This window comes from Melanerpes formicivorus, unplaced genomic scaffold (genome assembly GCF_026170545.1).
Source record: "Melanerpes formicivorus ecotype bairdi unplaced genomic scaffold, bMelFor1.0.p_v2 SCAF_30, whole genome shotgun sequence".
Lineage (NCBI taxonomy): Eukaryota > Metazoa > Chordata > Aves > Piciformes > Picidae > Melanerpes > Melanerpes formicivorus.
Genome location: NW_027142382.1, coordinates 4636059 through 4654846, shown reverse-complemented (window position 1 = coordinate 4654846; position 18788 = coordinate 4636059). Strand labels below are relative to the sequence as shown.

Below are 18788 nucleotides of genomic sequence, written 5' to 3'. Positions count from 1 at the left end.
CTTATTTTAGGAATGGCTTTTGGCTCGGGGAACTTGGCTGTTTATGCGAGGTCTCCTGGCAACTGGCTCTGTCAGCCCTCCGACAGTAATTGCTTCAAAAAACAAACCAAAAAACACCCCAAGAAGTGGAGCAATAAACTTTGATGCCCTTGACCGGAGTGCGGGGGCAGCTGCTCCCCAGCGCGTCAGAGCTGCGTCAAACAGCGTTACAAGCTGCCGAGAAGCTGCCCGGCTCTGCGCCGGCCTCCCACCTCCACTGAGGCCCGCGGCGGGGCCTCAGGGCCGCTCTGCTGCGGCCGAGACGACGGCCCCCAGGCGGAGCGAACGGCCATGCAACCTCACCCGGTGTCAGTTACCGCGACCGCCCTAGGCTGGGCTACCTCACGCCCGATGCAAACGGGTGAAGCGGGATAGACCCGGGTGGGAGTGAAGAACTCCCCAGCTTACATCTGGCGCCAACGGCCGGGCCGGAAGGACCTGGACAGGCCCATAGGACGTCTTCACTTTATCAGCAGCCCCGCTCTGACACCATGGACGCGCTAGGGCTGCTCCCCCGGCTCCGTCCTATACCGCCCCCCCCGGCAGCAAACGCGTGAGCTCGGTTGCCCGGCAGCGGCGCCGCGTGACGTGACGTGACATAAAATTAGCGCGACTGCCACCCGCCCTCCTCGCGCCGGAAGGGCTTTGGCGCCGCGGTGACGTCGGCGCTTCCTTCTTTCCCAGCGCCGCCGGAGCGGAGGTAGGGTTGCTGCGGTCGGATCTCTCATCCGCTGCCATCCGTCCCTTACTGGCGGCACGACCTCCGCTGCTGTCCGCCATGGCTGTGCCCCGGTTCTGCCCCGCACTTTTCCCCGTGCCGGGAGGGACTGGGTTGCTGCGCGGCGTCAGGGTGCTCGGACTGCGGCCTGGTGCGGCAGGGCCGGGCGCTAGTGGCAGTGGTGTTAGGGGGAAGGGAAAGGGGGCCCTCAACGTTAGAGAAGGGCAAAGAAAAGGGGCCCTCACTGACAGCAGTGTTAACGTTGAGTGTCTGCCGTAGGACATCATGGGCCGTGTGATCCGGGGCCAGAGAAAAGGTGCGGGTTCCGTCTTCCGCGCCCACGTGAAACACAGAAAGGGTCCGGCCAAGCTCCGCGCCGTCGACTTCGCTGAGAGACACGGGTACATCAAAGGCATCGTCAAGGTAGGGGCAGACCCATGGCAGCGGGCTCCTGGGGGTCTGCGGCGGGTGCCCGCCCCGAGGTGCTTTGGGATGCGCCTCGGGGGATGAGCGGCTAGCAGGGCCTTTACCAACCTTTCTTTGTCGCTGAGGGCCCTGCACTTGGTTTGTGTGAGGACTCTGAAGTTCTGTCGGCTGACCTGGAAGCCGTTTGGCTGTTCCTCATTCGGGCTCCTTATGCTTTGTTAAATAAGTCACATTCTTTGTGACTGCTTCTTGTTTATGACAGTATTTAGAATACAGAAGCTGGCAGCACGTACACAGCAGTGTGGCTTTCTGTTAAAGCTTTAGAAGTGCAGGAATTTGAGTCTGCTTTTAGATTATCAAAGAATTGTCTGTACCTCCTGAAATGTGTCAGGAGAGTTGTCCACGTAGTTGATCATGTCTTTAAAAACACTAGCGATTGCAGACACTAAATAGCATCCAACATCTTCATCCTGAGCAGTAAGGGTAAGGCAGTACTTTTGTTTGGAGTGTTTTAGGTGTGCTGTAGGTTAGGTTTCATGTCAGTGACTTAGACTGCAAACAGTGCTACTGGGTGCTTAGGTGCTCTGAACAGCTTCCTGTCCAGGCTTTAAGAGCAAGGTCATCATCAGGCTGTACATAGAATGAACTTTCTTCACAGACTAATTGAATTTGATGATAAAAAGTAGATAGGTGGGTTTGATTTCAATATGAGTAACACTCAGGTGGGGGGCTTTGACCAACAGGGTTGAAAACAGCAGGAAAAATGTTACCACTGGACACAAACAACAGCTTGAGTTGTCATAGAAAAGAGACACCTTGAGTACTGTGCCAGTTCTGGGCCCCTCAGTTTAAGAAGGACATCAAAACACTTGAACGTGTCCAGAGAAGGGCAACAAGGCTGGGGAGAGGCCTTGAGCACAAGCCCTATGAGGAGAGGCTGAGGGAGCTGGGATTGTTTAGCCTGGAGAAGAGGAGGCTCAGGGGTGACCTCATTGCCCTCTACAACTACCTGAAGGGTGGTTGTAGCCAGGAAGGGGTTGGTCTCTTCTCCCAGGCAACCAGCACCAGAACAAGAGGACACAGTCTCAAGCTGCGCCAGGGGAAGTTTAGACTCAAGGTGAGGAGGAAGTTCTTCACTGAGCAAGTCGTTAGCCATTGGGATGTGCTGCCCAGGGAGGCGGTGGAGTCACCATCCCTGGAGGCATTCAAGAGGACATTGGACATGGCACTTGGTGCCATGGTCTAGTCATGAGGTCTGTGTTGATAGGTTGGACTCGATGATCCTTGAGGTCCTTTCCAACCTAAGTTACACTGTGATACTGTGTGAAGAGCTTTAATTGCTTGCCTGCCATCTGAAGAGGTAGCTGTGTGCTGGAATCTGTGTGTTTCAGGGACAGAATTGACACGTTTTTCCAAGAGAAAAAAGAGGAGTACGTCTGTGCTTCCCCATTTAGGGACTTACATAACTTCACAGTACTTTATATCACAAAGTTAGAAATCAGAGTGCTGGGAGCACTTCCATTCTGAGAAAACACCTTGGAGAAATTGCTGCTAGCATCCAGCTTTGTTTCTGCCAAAAGGTGATTAGACAATGAGTGAAAGTGAATGTCCAGGTGTGGAGAGATCTGTGCCTGCAGAATGTCAGGACATAGCTAATTTGAAGCAGCACACCTAACCAGACTCATCATTTTGTGATATGGATACTTGAGGTTGTATTCTTACAGATGTGAACCTTCAACTCCTTTGCTCTGAGAAAGGATTCCAGCAAGAGTGATCTCACTAGTGACCATTTCCATTTTTTACTAGCTCTTTGGTTTCTGATGAGCCATGATAAATGCTGTAGGCTGTTCTAAAAGCACATCTGCTTTTCAACAGGACATCATCCATGACCCTGGCCGAGGCGCTCCGCTTGCCAAGATTGCCTTCCGTGACCCATACAGGTTTAAGAAGAGGACTGAGCTGTTCATTGCAGCTGAAGGGATTCACACTGGTCAGTTCGTTTACTGCGGCAAGAAAGGTGAGTTGAGGTGGAGAGTGTGTTGCTTGGGCACTGTTGGAAGGCTGCAGTAGAGGCCCTCTGAAGCTCAAAACGTTTAAGTGCAGTTGTGAGCCGTCACAAAGTGGTAGCTTCCACTAACTTCAAACAAACCTAGATCTCCTTCTAGGAAATTGCAGTCTCCTCATGCAGCCTCTTTTGGTTTGCAGGCCCAACTGCAGTGCTTTCTCCAGTGTTTGGATTGTTCCATCTGGAATCAAACACTAAAGAATGCCCTTGCCTGCAGCTGAACTGCTTAAGTGGTTCCCTTCTGTGCACAGAGGCCCACATTAAATGGAACTGTAATTCAGGTGCAGGAGTCTGGATGAAACTGTTAATGCTCCGATTGCTCTTTGCAGCTCAGCTGAACATTGGCAATGTGCTGCCTGTCGGCACCATGCCGGAAGGCACCATCGTGTGCTGCCTCGAGGAGAAGCCTGGTGACCGTGGAAAGCTGGCCCGTGCTTCTGGCAACTACGCCACTGTTATCTCTCACAACCCTGAAACAAAGAAAACCAGAGTGAAGCTGCCTTCTGGCTCCAAGAAAGTGATTTCTTCTGCAAACAGAGCTGTTGTGGGTAAGGAGTGACAGCTGTGGGCTTCTCACTGAGTTTACATGCTGCTGAGCAAGCCTTCAGACAGGGCTCCAGTTTTTATTAGTGTGAAAATAGCAATTTTACAGGCTGGACCCAGGGCTGTGCAGTCTGTACAGGTGTCTAAGTTTTATGCCTGCATGACTTCTGCTTAATGGTAATGTAAATCTGGAGGTGGTCTGACTAGTGAGAGGGCAGAAAAGTAGGGGCTTCTTGTGCTCAAGCTGTGGTGGCACTGGTCAGTACTTGGGAAGAAGCTCTCCAGGTTCTTGGTGTTGATGGTTTCCTGTTTTTAATACAGCTACTGAGCCTGTAGGGCTAGTGCTGGAGGTGTTTGCTGTCAGTTGGGTGAAGTATTCTGGAAGGTCTGAAAGTACCAAGAAGCAGAGGTTTCACCAGGTTTGTTGTGTGCTTGACTGGCAGTTGAGGTGGCTGCTGTACTCACTTGCCTGCCTCTAATTAGAAGACACCAAAGTGAGTAGTCTGTGGTCTGCTTAGTAAAATAGACTAAATAAATCATGAAATAACTGGGTATTAAACCTTAGAAGTTCCCTGAGCTCTTAGAATTCGTACTTCAGCTGAAAAACTGTTACCCAAGAAACAACACTGGTAATGCTTTAGGAAGTGTTAAACTCAGTCCTACAGGAAAACCACTAACAAAGGCAAACCAGTTCCTGTGTGGCTGGTAGCTCAAGTCTAATCTCAGTGCTAGTGCTAGGAGGAAAATACTCACCGGAATACACAGCTGGTGGGATTGTTTGAGATTAGTCTTTGGAATCTTATCCTTAGAACTTTGCATATTGCTAGGAATTGTAGAATCATAGACTTGTTAAAGTTGGAAGGGACCACAAGGATCACCTAGTTCCAACCCCTGTGCCATGGGGCAGGGACACCTCATTAGATCAGGCTGCTCAGAGCCACATCCAGCCTGGCCTTAAAAACCTCCAGGGATGAGGCTTCTACCACTGCCCTGGGCAACCTGTGCCAGTGTCTCACCACCCTCACGGGGAAGAACGACTTCTGAACATCCAATCTGAATATACCCATTTCTGTAAGTGCTTAAACACTTTGGTTTGCACTTCTGTCTATTTCATGCTGTCATTCCTGCAATTTTTCCCCCCCCCCCAGGAATTGTTGCTGGTGGAGGTCGTATTGACAAGCCCATCCTGAAGGCTGGCCGTGCCTACCACAAGTACAAGGCAAAGAGAAACTGCTGGCCGCGTGTCCGTGGTGTGGCCATGAATGTGAGTGGAGTTTTCACTTTGCTTTTATATGGGTGGGAGTCTTATGTGCATCTGCAAATGAAGCTTTGCAGGCCACCCTGTCACTGCACATTTAATTAGGGCAGTTGGCAGCACCTGAGCATTATTTTGCTATATGCAAAATGAAGGAGCTACATTTTTTTTGCTCCCTTAAATCAGTTTATTGCTGTTTCAATGTAATTACTAATTTCTGTTGTTCAATTCTACTGCTGACTTGCTTTCCTTTTCCACAGCCTGTAGAACATCCCTTCGGTGGTGGTAACCATCAGCACATTGGCAAGCCTTCAACCATCAGGAGGGACGCTCCTGCTGGGCGCAAAGTCGGTCTCATTGCTGCCCGTCGTACGGGTAGGCTGCGTGGAACAAAGACTGTGCAAGAGAAGGAGAACTAAAGACCCACCATGGAGTTCACAGAATAAACTTCTAAAACAGAGCCTGTGTGAAGTCCTAAGTTCTCTCTTCTTGACCTGTGGCTAAAATGGGGGTAATACTCAGCCTTCAACTGGGGAAGCTGTGCCTGGAGATAAGGTTCTTCCCCCTCCCCACCTCAGAGCATGGTTTCTTTCAGGTGGTGCTGCAGGCTCGAGGCAGGCTTTGTGAGGCACTCCAGTGCCCAGGCATCATCATAATGCTGGCCTAGTCGTCTGGTCACTTGGGCTTCACAAAGCCTTACAGGCTGGTCCCATAACCCCTTGGTTACCTGGTTTAACCTTGGTCTAGTTGAAATGGTTCCAGGGTGCTTGGTTTCTTAAGTTCACAAGGTCTAACACAATTGTTTTCCCCTTTTATCTTCTATGTTTCCTGGGAGGAAAAGCTTGTGAGAGTAGTAGAACTCCTTACAGAGGCAACAGCTGTCACATTCTTTCTGAACCACCAAGCATCATCTGAAACAAAAATACCTTGTTCTGAGCACAAATTCTGAAGTATTGCAAAACTTGCCACATTTACTTGTGGCAAACAGCATCTAAATCCTTTCCTTTGCATACTGTTCCTCCTAGGGGGAGGGTACCCAAGCTGCAGGGGCTCCCTGGCACACATGTACCCACTGCAAAGAATCAGCTAGGGACGAGTGTGTTCCTGGCCTGCTGCAGCTCCAAGGCAGTGCCTTCTGCCAGTACCAGAGAGAAGCAGGCAGACCCAGGTTCTCAGTGCTGGCTTACAGACTTCTCAGCTTGCTGTGAATCACTCCCTTGTAGCTGGAACCATTTCTGGAATAGGCCTGGATTCCTCTGTAGCATAGATGGTGCCAAACAGTACAGCAGCAATCCTTTGGAGAACGTAAGGTATAAGGAATGCAAAAGCCTGTTTTCACAGCAACAGCTTCTTTCCCTGAAGGTGCAGTTGTTCACATGCCCCCTGTACTGATAGGAATCCAGTGCACTGCAAGGCAAGAAGAAATGTTACTTTCTATATCCACCCACAACAACGATGCTGTAGGTGGCCATGTGTCAAGAGAGGGAAAGGTGATTAAAAGCATGCACCCTGAAGAAAGACCAGATCACTTACTGGAGAAAATCTAAAAGGCAGTGACAAGTTTGTTGGTTTTCTTTTCTGCTTCTGAAGTTCATGTCTTGTTTGTGCCAGGAGGCAAGAAGCCCTTGCTTCTCTGCCCACATGCTCCTGACACATCTAAATTTAACACTTCTCTCAAACAATATCAGATGCCACCCCCCAGCAGGACGAGGGAGGTGGCTCTCCCCCTCTACTCTCAGTGATGTCCCATCTGGAGCACTGCATCCAGTTCTGGTGCCCTCAGCATAAGAGAGAGACTGAACTGCTGGAGTGGGTCCAGAGCAGGGCCATGAACATGATCAGAGGGCTGGAGCACCTCCCCTATGGGAGACAGGCTTTGAGAGCTGGGGTTCTGGGGAGACCTTTCAGCAGCCTTCCAGTACATGAAGGGGGCCTACAAAAAAACCAGGAAGGGTTTTTTTTCCCCAGGGCTTGTGATAGGATGAGAGGAAATGGGCTGAAGCTTGAGGATAGATTTAGACTATATGCTAAGAAGAAATTTTTTTTACAGTGAGGGTGGTGAGACACTGGAACAGGCTGCCTGTGGAGGTCATGGATTCTCCCTCACTGGAGGTGTTAAAGGCCAGGTTGGATGAGGCCTTAGCAACCTTATCTAGGTGTCCCCCAGCATGGCAGGGAGGTTGGAACTAGATTAATGTCCTTTTCCAACCCAAACTATTTTATGAGTCTGTGAATAGTATTAATGCTACTATTAGTAGATTCAGATTGGATGTTATGAAGAAATCCTTCACCATGAGGGTGGTGAGACACAGAAAGGTGTTTCCTAGGGAGGTGGTGGATCCCTGGAGGTTTTTAAGGCCAGGCTGGGTGTGGCTCTGGGCAACCTGATTTAGCCTATGGCAGGGGTTTGGAATTAAATGATCCTTGAGGTCCCTTACAACCCTAACAACTCAATGATTCTATGATTATGGTGTCATTCCACCAAACAGGAACAATTGCTCCTGTTGCAAGTAACTGGTAGTAAATGAAGAATGCTCTCTTGTTAAGGAGTTTGCTTATGATGAACGTTTGCATCCTACAGGCCCTAATGCACACAACGCACTGCAGCTGCTCCTTTGGAAAGGCTGCTTGGAAACGAAAGACAGAGTCCCAAAAAATCCCAGACCATATTCAAAACATTGCCCCATAGCTCTGCTGAACGAGGAGCTGAGGGCAGTTGGCTAAGGATGTCCATTTGTCCTCAGAGGAAAGCTTTAAGCGCATGAATAGGTCGTGAAGTGGTCCCTGGGGCCATGCGCATTTCAGAGCAGTAGGACAGGACCGCCTGGACAAACTGAACCAGAGGAGCAGCTGAAGTCAGAGGCAGAATTTTATGCAGCTTGAAAAATTTGCAGGGAGCTCTCTTGTGTGTACACACAGAGCAGGAATTATAATTACAAGCATTGGGCTGCAGAAACCCTCTGCCCTGGTGGAACTGCACCATGAGGATGCTGAAGGTGGCACAAAAGCCACCCACACCCGCTGGAGCCCTCAGCCTCGAGGGCACAGAGCCAAGCCCCTCAGAGCACCTTGGAGAGGCGTGAAAGGAGCAGCTTCTCAGTGAAACTGTGGGTGGTACCTACAGCCAGGCTGCCAAACAATCTAACCAGACAAAATACAGAACAACAATATCAGAGCTTAATTCTTTCAGCGGGGAAATTACTTTGGAGACTTTAAGGCCAGTAACATGTAACTTAAATTAAAAAAGCCACAGTGATATTAGCCAACAACCACCACAGCACAAAACACATTCTCCAGGGGCAAAATGGGTACTAAAAATTTATGAAAAGAAATGGGAGGAAGAGGGAATTAAATAAAGGGAAAGACTGAAAAAAAAACCCTCAGAGGCTCCAAAGAAACCAATCTAAAAGGGGGAAAAAAAATCAATAAATTGAAATTTGTTTTCCAAACTGAAGGTCTAACTTAAAAGTAGAGTAGAGGGTAGACTCCAGCAGATTTCACAACAGGGAAAATTAAGATAACTAACAGTGTGATACAGAAAGAAGAGTAAGAAAAGCCAAACCAGTCCATAAAATATAGCATCACAAACAAACTTCCTTCAGCCTGGGAAGATCTGTGAAAGCACTGCATAGAAAATGAAAATGGGACTGAAGTTAACATCATCTGGTTAGGCCACACCTCGAGTACTGTGTCCAGCTCTGGGCCCCTCAGTTTAGGAAGGAGGTTGACTTGCTGGAATGAGTCCAGAGAAGGGCAACAAAGTTGGTGAGAGGTCTGGAGCACAGTCCTGTGAGGAGAGGCTGAGGGAGTTGGGGCTGCTTAGCCTGGAGAAGAAGAGGCTCAGGGTTGACCTTATTGCTGTCTACAACTACCTGAAGGGAGGCTGTAGACAGGCGGAGGTTGGTCTCTTCTCCCAGGCAGCCAGCACCAGAACAAGAGGACACAGTCTCAGGCTGCGCCAGGGGAAGTTCAGGCTGGAGGTTAGGAGGAAGTTTTACACAGAGAGAGTGATTGCTCATTGGAATGGGCTGCCTGGGGAGGTGGTGGAGTCGCCATCGCTGAAGGTGTTCAGGAGGAGACTTGACAGGGTGCTTGGTTGCATGGTTTAGTTGGTTGGGTGGTGTTGGATGACAGGTTGGACGCTATGATCTTGAAGGTCTCTTCTGGTCTATTCTATTCTATTCAGCTGCTGGCTTTTGTGAACTGAATGGAGTCAGCCACCTGTGGCAAGCAGGAGGTTCAGCTTTGAGTTTACACTGCAGAGAAGCAGGGTACCTTAGCTGGAAACGTCCTCAGTGTAAGCTTGCTCCTTTCAAACAATAGAAACGTTGTGCCAACAAGTGGGACAGTATTCAGAGAATCAACCATCAAGAGCATTTTGTCACTGGGACCTGGTGTATTTAACTACTATCTATGGCTGGTGCTGGGATTCATGGTGAGAATCTTAACAGGCAGTGAAGTAAATTGATTTGAAATAGCCCCGCTTTGTTTCCAGCCCTCATTGGTATTGCCTCTGTCCTGCAGCATGCAGATGTCCGCTGCACTCTCGCATTACACAGCTCGGGTACCATTGATACCATAAGATGCCAATAGAAAGAATTAAATTACAAGCATCCCCAATCTGTTGCCTTCCCCTACACCTGCAGGAACTACCAGTTTCCCCACCACCGCCCCAGCAAGGTCGTCCCTCCACCCTCAGTTCTAAACCCCACTCACTGTTGAGAGGTTGCTGACAGCAGGAGACAGAACCACTAACCTGGTGGGGAAGGAAATGGACTTCTGAGCTCCCAGCTGTACTGAAAAAGCTTTAATACCAAAATCCCTTTGAATCTAAGTTAGCAAAACAAATGCAAACCACATTCAATAGAAAACACAGGGCACCCCTGCATGCTTTTGTGCTTCTCTTAACCCACTCACTTCTAGCAGCATTATTCTAAATGTGTATCACATTCAGCAACCTTTCACCCAAACCAGCTGTCTGTATCAGCATGACAGACTACAGAGTTATTTGCTCATACACTTTACATCCAGGATATTCATGGATGAGTTTCTCAGTGCCCAGCTGTAATGCTGCATAGAGCAGGGTACATGAGATACTACACATACAGTCAAACTTCAAGACCTACAGCCATGCTTGTTATTGAAATACTAATAAAAATCTCCCATAAAGATTAGGATGGCTACAAGGCCATCAGGAGTCTTGAAATAAAAACTCTTTCTTTAGACTTTCTTAACAGTGTATGGAGAACCACCAAGTTCTACCTAACCATCAATGCACATTCCCCCACATTAGGCAGTTTCAAGGCTCAGCTTGACAGGGTGTTGGGCATCTTGTTTAAACTATATTCTTACCCTGAAAGGTTGGACTAAATGATCATAGAATGGTCTGGGTCCACACACATCACCTGCTCCCCCTCCCCACAGTCAACAGGGGCATCCCCAACTAGATCAGAGCCCTATCAAACCTCACTTTGAATGTCTCCAGGGATGGGGCCCCAACCACCTCCCTGAGCAACCTGTTGCAGTGTTCCACCACCCTCATAGTAAAGAACCTGTTCCTAACATCCAAGAATCCTTGAGGTTCCTTCCAACTTGGTATTCCATGAATCTATCACAAATGTTTGATCATAACACCTTCATTAACATTATTGTCCCCTTCCAATCTACTGCTCCATTGGTATCTCAGCTGTTGCACAGACGGCACACAACTCTAGCTTGAGCTGAGGCACACATGGCAGGAACATAACTTTATTCAAAGATGGGCAAGGATCTCCTCTCCAGTGCTTTCTCTACCACCTCCCAGTTCTGCTGGGACACCCACAAACTAACTGCCCACCTTTGATAAACCAGAAGAGGACAGGGGGTGCATTTCTGGAGGATCCACAGCTTACTACACTCCAGTGCACGGAGGGAAGAAATACAAAGGGAGATGCAAGGAAACAGTCAAAAGTAGGAAAAGGTCACAGAAAATGCATCCAGAGAACTTTCTGGGGGAGAAAAAAAGCACAACAATTCCAGCAGGAGCAGGGAAGTCACTGTGCCCCTGTACTCTGCATTGGTTAGGCTGCACCTCGAGTAATGTGTCCAGTTCTGGGCCCCTCAGTTTAAGAAGGACATTGAGACACTTGAACGTGTCCAGAGAAGGGCAACAAGGCTGGGGAGAGGCCTTGAGCACAGCCCTGTGAGGAGAGGCTGAGGGAGCTGGGATTGTTTAGCCTGGAGAAGAGGAGGCTCAGGGGTGACCTCATTGCCCTCTACAACTACCTGAAAAGTGGTTGTAACCAGGAAGGGGTTGGTCTCTTCTCCCAGGCAACCAGCACCAGAACAAGGGGACACAGTCTCAAGCTGCACCAGGGGAAGTTTAGGCTGGAGGTGAGGAGAAAGTTCTTCACCGAGAGAGTCATTTGTCATTGGAATGTGCTGCCCAGGGAGGTGGTGGAGTCACCATCCCTGGAGGTGTTCAAGAGGAGATTGGACGTGGCACTTGGTGCCATGGTCTAGTCATGAGGTCTGTGGTGACAGGTTGGACTCGATGATGCTCGAGGTGTCTTCCAGCCTTGGCGATACTGTGATACTGTAATGCTGACTTCATATTAAAGTTAGCAGGTGAGGATCAAAACCAAGAGAAATGCTTCAGGCTGTATTTTCAGCTAATGTAAAAACCACAGGAGTCCCAATTCTAAGAAGTGTTAGGTAGCTGGGTAATCAATAAATCATAACATTGTTTCACAGTGCCCAAAGGAGTTGCACTAAGAAGTTTCTTTTTTTGTCCCATGGTGTGAATGAATTCTGAGGGAAACGTGAGAAGGGAACACAGCCGTAGGAGTTGCTTTATGTTTCTCCTGCCTTCATCAAAATCTTGCTTCTCCTACTTTATAGCAAACCACCACCCCCCCCGACTGGCAATCATATATTGAGAAACATCCAAAATTTACCTTGAACTCCTGGTTTTGCCAACATGCTGATATCCAGAGCATTCTCATCCACATCCACTCAGGTGACATCAGCTCAACAGGGCTATGATAAACTCAGGTTAGCTGCTTTCACAGAGGTCTTGTCTTTTTTTATTTAATGTTAATACTACAAATTCCCAGCAATTTGCCATTGCTTTTTTATTGTCATTTACATGTCTTCAAAGCCAGTGCCAAGAGCAAACATAGTAAACCAGAGGTTTCCATTAGCTCTTTGTTACAGCCACTTCAAGTTTCTTTACTTCGCTCTGGTAGAGCAAAGCCAACAGGCAATTGGCACATTGGGAAACATGGGTAACAGCAGCTCTCCCGCAGCCTGCATTGGCTTTGGACAGCCTGAAATGGGAAAGGACACCTGCCCCTGGAACAACCACTTCGTATCCAGGAGAAGCAAGTGCAATTTACAGAAGCCTTTGGCCCTCAGCATGAAGGTGGAGTGACCTCCAGGGACATCTGCACGCAGCCAACTCTTCTCCAGTGACTACAGCAAAACTGAGTTGGTCCTTATGTGCTACAAGAGATTCAAAGGGATACTTTCCCAAGTTAAGGACACTCCAGCTTTATTTCCCTGTCTGTCACAGCAAGTCTCTTCCATCAAGAGCTTTGTTATGTTTTAACAAATGCAACACAAGAGTCCTCTACTAGCCCATTCTTCGGTTAAGTCCACATTTTATTTACGGTTTGCTGTTGGTACTTCAGATTTATATATACACAATCTAAAACCTCCATCAAAATCATGTTGAGTGCTCTGAAGACTGAGAGAAGCGACACGACTGAAGTTTTCTTCCACAGCTCTATGGTTAAGTCTACGTTCCCCCAGCAGTTTTTTTGGTTCAGGTAGCAGAATTGTTCAGAAAGCCAATGCCAGGCCTCTCTCAGACTCAGAGCCGAAGGGTTACACAGTTCTGTTCCAGCATGTCAGTCTTACACACAACCACGGTACCAATCAGAAACATTTCCTCCTAGGTAGTATCTTTGCAGCATGCTGGGTTTTCACAGTCTGACATCACTCTCTTTCTAAAGGCTCACATCATCATCACGGCAAGAAACTGAGAGGCCTTCCTGCAGCTGCATCATTTGGACAGCATCAGCTGCGAGAGGATGGCATGCTGCTTCACATGGGTAAGGAGGCAGCATGAGAGGCTGAGTAGAAGTGCTTGAGATCATGTGGTGCCACCTGAAAAAATGCCAGTTTCTTCATTTTGATGCAAACAGCCTTCCCTGCTCTTGGAGTCATGTTTCAAATTATTTCACACATCCCTAGGGGGAGGCAGGGACTGCCCTGTGCCTGCACTGCAGACAGCCTGACCAGGTACTTCTGCACCCACATTGGCCTGACCCAGAAGAAACTGTCGTGCTGCTAAGGCCGCTTGCTGGCCTATCAGCCTGCAGCGGCTCGGCAAGGAATGTCAAGAGGTAGAAAGTATTAACAGAAAAAGCTTGTGAAGCCTCTTGCTCAGCACTCTCCCTGTCTTTATTAACTCAGAGGATTCAACTCAGTACAGATCTTAGAGAAGAAAAACAACAGAAAATGCTTTATATGCTACTTAGCTTCCTGCTAGACATCAGGCCTTCAGTGCCTGGGGAAGCCTGCCCTTCAGAATTCACAATGGGAAGGCTCCCACTCAGCTGCTACTAGTGGTGTGTGTGAGCCCAGGCAAAGCATGCTCAACATCTTGTTCCCAAGGGATTTCATGTAGCATGACCTCTCTCCTTTCAGTGGCCTAAAACTTCCATTTCCATCATTTCACCTGTTCTTAATCATGCAGGACAGAGTTTGTGAGCATCATGAAACCTGAAAGACTCAGTCTTCATGTTCTCAAGCTTTTGAATTGGCTTCCAGAAGACTTTGTAAGGACTCTAGAGCACCTATCAGATATTTAAACAAAGTATATTAAGAAGTGTCCAAGTTTTCAACCAGCTGTTTATTCCAAAGTAGATTCCAGCAAGACCTACCATTTCTATTCATCTGTTGAAACTGTTCAAGCTAGAAAATAAAGGAAAAGCCTCCAACTCCACACAAAACTCAAGCTACAAGCTGTTTGAATTCAAGACTGCCATCATCAGCATGAAGCTTTCATATCTCACATAAGTTCTGAGATGTTTTAAGAGATGACAAAGCCCACCTGGGTCAAGGCTGTGGCTGCTGCTAGCTACTGCACTATATAAGACTCCAGTTTGGAGAGCCAGACTGCCTGGTGAATGTGGCTATTTTGTAGCAGCTAACAGCAGGTGTAGGTAGAAAAGGAGGTAAAAACCCATCATGGCAAGTGAAGTGATTTGATTCCAAGGAAATACAAAACTATCAAATAGAAAATGATCCTCAGAGTGAGAAACTGTAAGAAAGAATCCCAAGAAACAGTGGACAGGAATTCAGAGAGTGATGGACAAGAACTGAGCAGCATTTCGACAAATAAAACTACAAGAAAGGCCAATACCCTTACAACCTCTAGCCACAGAGGTGTAATGACAGAAAAGAAACGTCACTGCTTGCTTAATGGCTCAGGTGAAACCACACTTGGAAAGCATTCATCTAGTCCTGGTCATTGCACAAAACCAGAAACAGCACGTGAGGAAAATGGAACTGTGGGTTAGGGAACTGGCTTACATGGGGGGAACGAACACTCAAGATTTTGCTCTGGCAAGGGCTAATGGGGACTTAGCTGCAAATGTGGTAGCAAGCTGCAAACTGTGCAGCTGACATTGCTTAGGGCAACATTAAACAAAGTCACTGTAAGAGCAGTTATCAATGAACAATAAAAATTAGCAGACATTTGAAATAGTAGAGAGGCAGAGAATGATCTTACTTTCCTGCACTGAGCAGATTTTGGATGAATTCATAGAACCTGCTTATTCATTGATTCCCCCACCACAACCCCCCACTTCTGTTTGCTTTAGTCACAGTTAGCTCATGGTTAAAAACTAGAAGACATTCCTTTGACCACTGAAGAATGTCAACTGTCATGTCAGAATTGTGCTGATGTTAATTAAGGCTATTCCAAATTCTCCTACAGAAACAGCCTGTAGGCCAGTTTTGTTACCAAAAAGTGGCTTTAAGGAATTCTTGAGCTAAAAAAGAGAGTTGGGTGTTTAAAATCTGACAAAAAAATTAGCCCTTATTCAGGAGTGTTTTTCTCCTTCAGAAACTGGCTGTCTGTGCTTTTTAATTTCCTTGTCTGCAAATAACTGTAAATAATGTAAATAAGACAGCTGTCTTCTGTGCCACCCCCTGACTTATCTGGCTTGAGCCATGCCACACATCACCAACTCTTATGGTGATGAAGTCAACAGGATTCATATACATGCTGTTGAAATTCACGGATTCACCACAGCTAGCACTGGTAAATCAAATTACAAATGGATGAGGGTCTCTGAATTTAGGTGCTGGAATCTATGCCAACACACTTCTGTGAACAGCCTACCATAATAGACACCACAGGAGAACTGAACACTTGAAGGACAAAAAAAATGGATGCTTGGCAATTTGAACCAGTTGCTCTGAGGGAAGTTTTTCTACCTTAAAACCAAAAAGACTTTCATAGCATGAACCTTAAGAAGTTAGATAGTGTAAAACCTGACAGTGCTCAGATTAGGTTAAAGCCCTTTTAGTGCAGTAGAGCTGTCTATTCTGTAACAGAGGACAAGCCTCACCATAAATAAAAGTATTTACATGACAAACCCCAAAGAGCAATAGGAAGAGGAGAAAATAAACAGCCTAATCCAGCATAGAGGGTATGTATAGGGTGTGCTGCTTGGGCTGCTGCTGCACAGAGATCTTTACTACATTGGTGTAAACTGATTCTAGCTGCAAGCCAGAAAGAAAAAGCACTGGGCTTTAAATAGCTGTTTGCTGTCGTCTTCCTCATGAGACCACTTGGCAAGAGGGATGAAAAATCACATAGACAGGTGTAGCTGGGTTTCTTTCACCTTGCTGTCTACTGTAGTACCACTGTGCAGCATACAGTATTTACGAGGCAGTTCCCTGCCTCTTCCACAGAAAGCTTCTACCTTGCTCTAGACATCAGGCAGGTTCATATTTTATTCCCAAACCCACTGAGTAAAGTGCTACCATGAACATGACGGAGAGCAAGAGGAGTAAGAAGATAGGGAACCAAAATTCTTGTTGTCCTCATGACATTGTGCTGGCCCAGGGCCACAAGAAGAAACTCTCACACCTGTTTTTAAAAATGCCAGGTCAGCGTCAGCATCTCTGCCTCCCAAAAATTAAGGTGTGTGTCTTTCACCAGAGGGCTGAGCGTGCTTTCAGCATGGATGTGCAAGTATGGACCGACAAGGTTTAGCTAAGCTATTTAAACACTTAAGCAGTTACTCTGCAAGTTTCTTAACGCACCACTTCTCCCTCTCACTTACACAGTCTTTAACTTCAAATTGCAGTTAAACTTGTTGCACTGAAAGCCTCACTGCAATGCCCAGTAACTGAAACACACAGCAACAAAAACATTGAGCCACTTTGCCTTGACACAGCTTATCACTCTGTTCATTTCTGGCAAAAGGCTTGGAGGTAGACGAAATTATTGAAACCAAAAAAACCCAAAGGAAATTGCTACAGCAGCCAACTTTTGCCCGTTCTAGCTTCGGCAGGGTGGTTAATCTCAATTTTCTCCTGGAACTCTGGAAATACATAGCAAGTTTTAGAATCTCAAATGCTTTTTCATGACACATATGCTAAAACACACAAGCTAGGCACAACAAAGTGGCTGAGAAGGTGTAACAGCAATTAACTGCAACACAATTTTCTCATGCTGTCTGAAGTAAAAAACCACCCTCTGAAGAGGGGGAAAAAAATAGTAAAAAACCACCCTCTGAAGAGGGGGAAAAAATAGTGTGGAATTAACTTTTTTTCTGGCTCAATTTTACCAAGATATAGTAGCTTTAAAAAGAGAGAACTTCGTATTTTCAGAGCTGGCAGACAGAAGGGGAAGTACTATGAAAAATTCCAAATCAAACCAAGTCCTTCTCTGTTTGTGCATCATGGTAAAAGCAAGTTCTGCACGACAAACAAGCTTGGACCCAACCCTGTGCAAGCTCAGTGTTGTCTACCGGCTTAACACAGCTGTAGGGGACCAACTTTGTGATCAAACCTTAGCACACTTACACAAATGATGACTGATTTTGTCTATAACTGTACAATCCAATTCTACAAGAAGGGAGAAAGTCTGCGTAGTAAGGTTACGGATTTCCCCCCAGGTTGAACTGCACGTTAACCACCACCACGCAACATCACCTCTGCATGTTCAGTTTCTATGCACCGGATGCTGGATTGTCAGAAACGTGAGGAACCGCTCTGCGACTTATTGGCTCATTTTATGGAAGACCAGAGATTCCCTACTAAGTGTTCTAAACAGATAACAGGACTAAAATTAGTGATGGGAGAATCAACTCTTCAGGCACTTTGAGGACTGCTGTTTTAGAGCGTGCCACCATCAGTGAGGTACTGTGTATTGCCTGCAAATGGCACCTGCCCAAAGGGTGTGACAGCAACATGCGTTATCAAACTTCCTGCCTGCAAAAGATTTGTTAAGGACAATTCAAAACCCTTTTGCCCAGAGCGAAGAGAACATTGCACCTTTTGCTGTAGCTACCTGTTTATGAGCAGCAGCTGCCACAAACAATACAGGTTGTCCTTCTTCAAAGTCACAAAGATGCACAATATTCTCCATTTGCCGCCTGAGGGACAACTGCCCCTGCAGACATTCTCAACGCAGGAGGGACAGTGGTGCGCATGACTGAAGAAGAGTCACTGGTTGACATGTCTCTACAATCACTGCACTATTAAAAGCAAACATAGTTGTCAAGGCTGAACTGAGCACATTACATATTTTACCTCTATAGTAAAAAATACCTAAGAATCCCCTCAGAGACAGCTTGTTTAACCAATGACTGGTGCAGATGAATATGAACTATTTCAACTTGAGTACTCAGGGTAGAATTTTTGAGTTGCAAGCTCCAGCAAGCATTCCCGAACATAAAGGGGAACACCTCATCCAAATCGACTAAGTCCAGGTGAAACGGTGTTACTTAAAAAACCGTGGGGAAAAAAACCTGCATTAATTTGAGCACGAGGGAAAACATGGAAGCATAAACGAGATCATTGCTACACAGCATATTCAAAAATCTTCTGTCCCTCTTCCCTATTATACAAAATGCATTAAGAATGCACTTGTGACTGAATTTTCCTGTGTTCAGTTCAAGACTACAGACCTTTAATCCGAGAAGCAGCTTTGTTTCTATCATCTCATTTATAAAAAAACCACCAGCAAGCTTGTGCTCAATTAAATATACATATGTATATATAAAAACATACAAAAAGTACAAGGTAAATCACATTAAGAAACTTTTACAGTGTAGTAGTCCTGATTATTTTATTCTTAAGGGCCAATTTACGCTTTTTTTCTTCCCTTCTTTTTTTGTTGCGTGCACCGAACCTCAGCGCACCTCGTTCCAGAGTTCGGCGCAGTGCCGCTGCACATCATTTCGCTTCTCTGTGCAGTTTGTTAAAAAAGAGGGAAAAAAAAACCACAGCAACCAAAAAAAAACCAAACCAACCCCACACAAAAGCAAAAAAAAACCTAAAAAAAAAAAAGAAGAAAAACCACACACACACCACAGGACAAAACATTCTTCTTAAATCAAATTCTATTTGTGAATTCAGCAAAATAATTTCTATAAAATAAAACAGCAAAATCTTTAAATAGTATAGGGTGGGCTGTATCTGTTTTGCAGGGGTATTTGGTTTTTAGACAGGTTCCA

At 46.6% G+C, this 18788-nt stretch overlaps 1 protein-coding gene across 1 annotated transcript; it reads left to right on the top strand.

Annotated features, from left to right (window-relative positions):
• The first annotated feature begins 642 nt into the window (after nucleotides 1-642).
• Nucleotides 643-5506, top strand: RPL8 (ribosomal protein L8). The gene is made up of 6 exons (XM_068155101.1): nucleotides 643-739; nucleotides 1037-1180; nucleotides 3059-3200; nucleotides 3578-3796; nucleotides 4940-5055; nucleotides 5307-5506. Exons 2-6 carry the CDS (start codon nucleotides 1043-1045, stop codon nucleotides 5463-5465), a joined length of 774 nt encoding a protein of 257 aa, XP_068011202.1. The 5' UTR covers nucleotides 643-739; nucleotides 1037-1042; the 3' UTR covers nucleotides 5466-5506.
• Nucleotides 5507-18788: the final 13282 nt, after the last annotated feature.

Coding starts and splice junctions, on each gene's coding strand:
- RPL8 (XM_068155101.1), top strand. CDS start 1,043: ATGGGCCGTGTGATCCGGGGCCAGAGAAAAGGTGCGGGTTCCGTCTTC. Junction 1,181..3,058: donor ACATCAAAGGCATCGTCAAG/GTAGGGGCAGAC, acceptor GCTTTTCAACAG/GACATCATCCATGACCCTGG. Junction 5,056..5,306: donor TCCGTGGTGTGGCCATGAAT/GTGAGTGGAGTT, acceptor CCTTTTCCACAG/CCTGTAGAACATCCCTTCGG.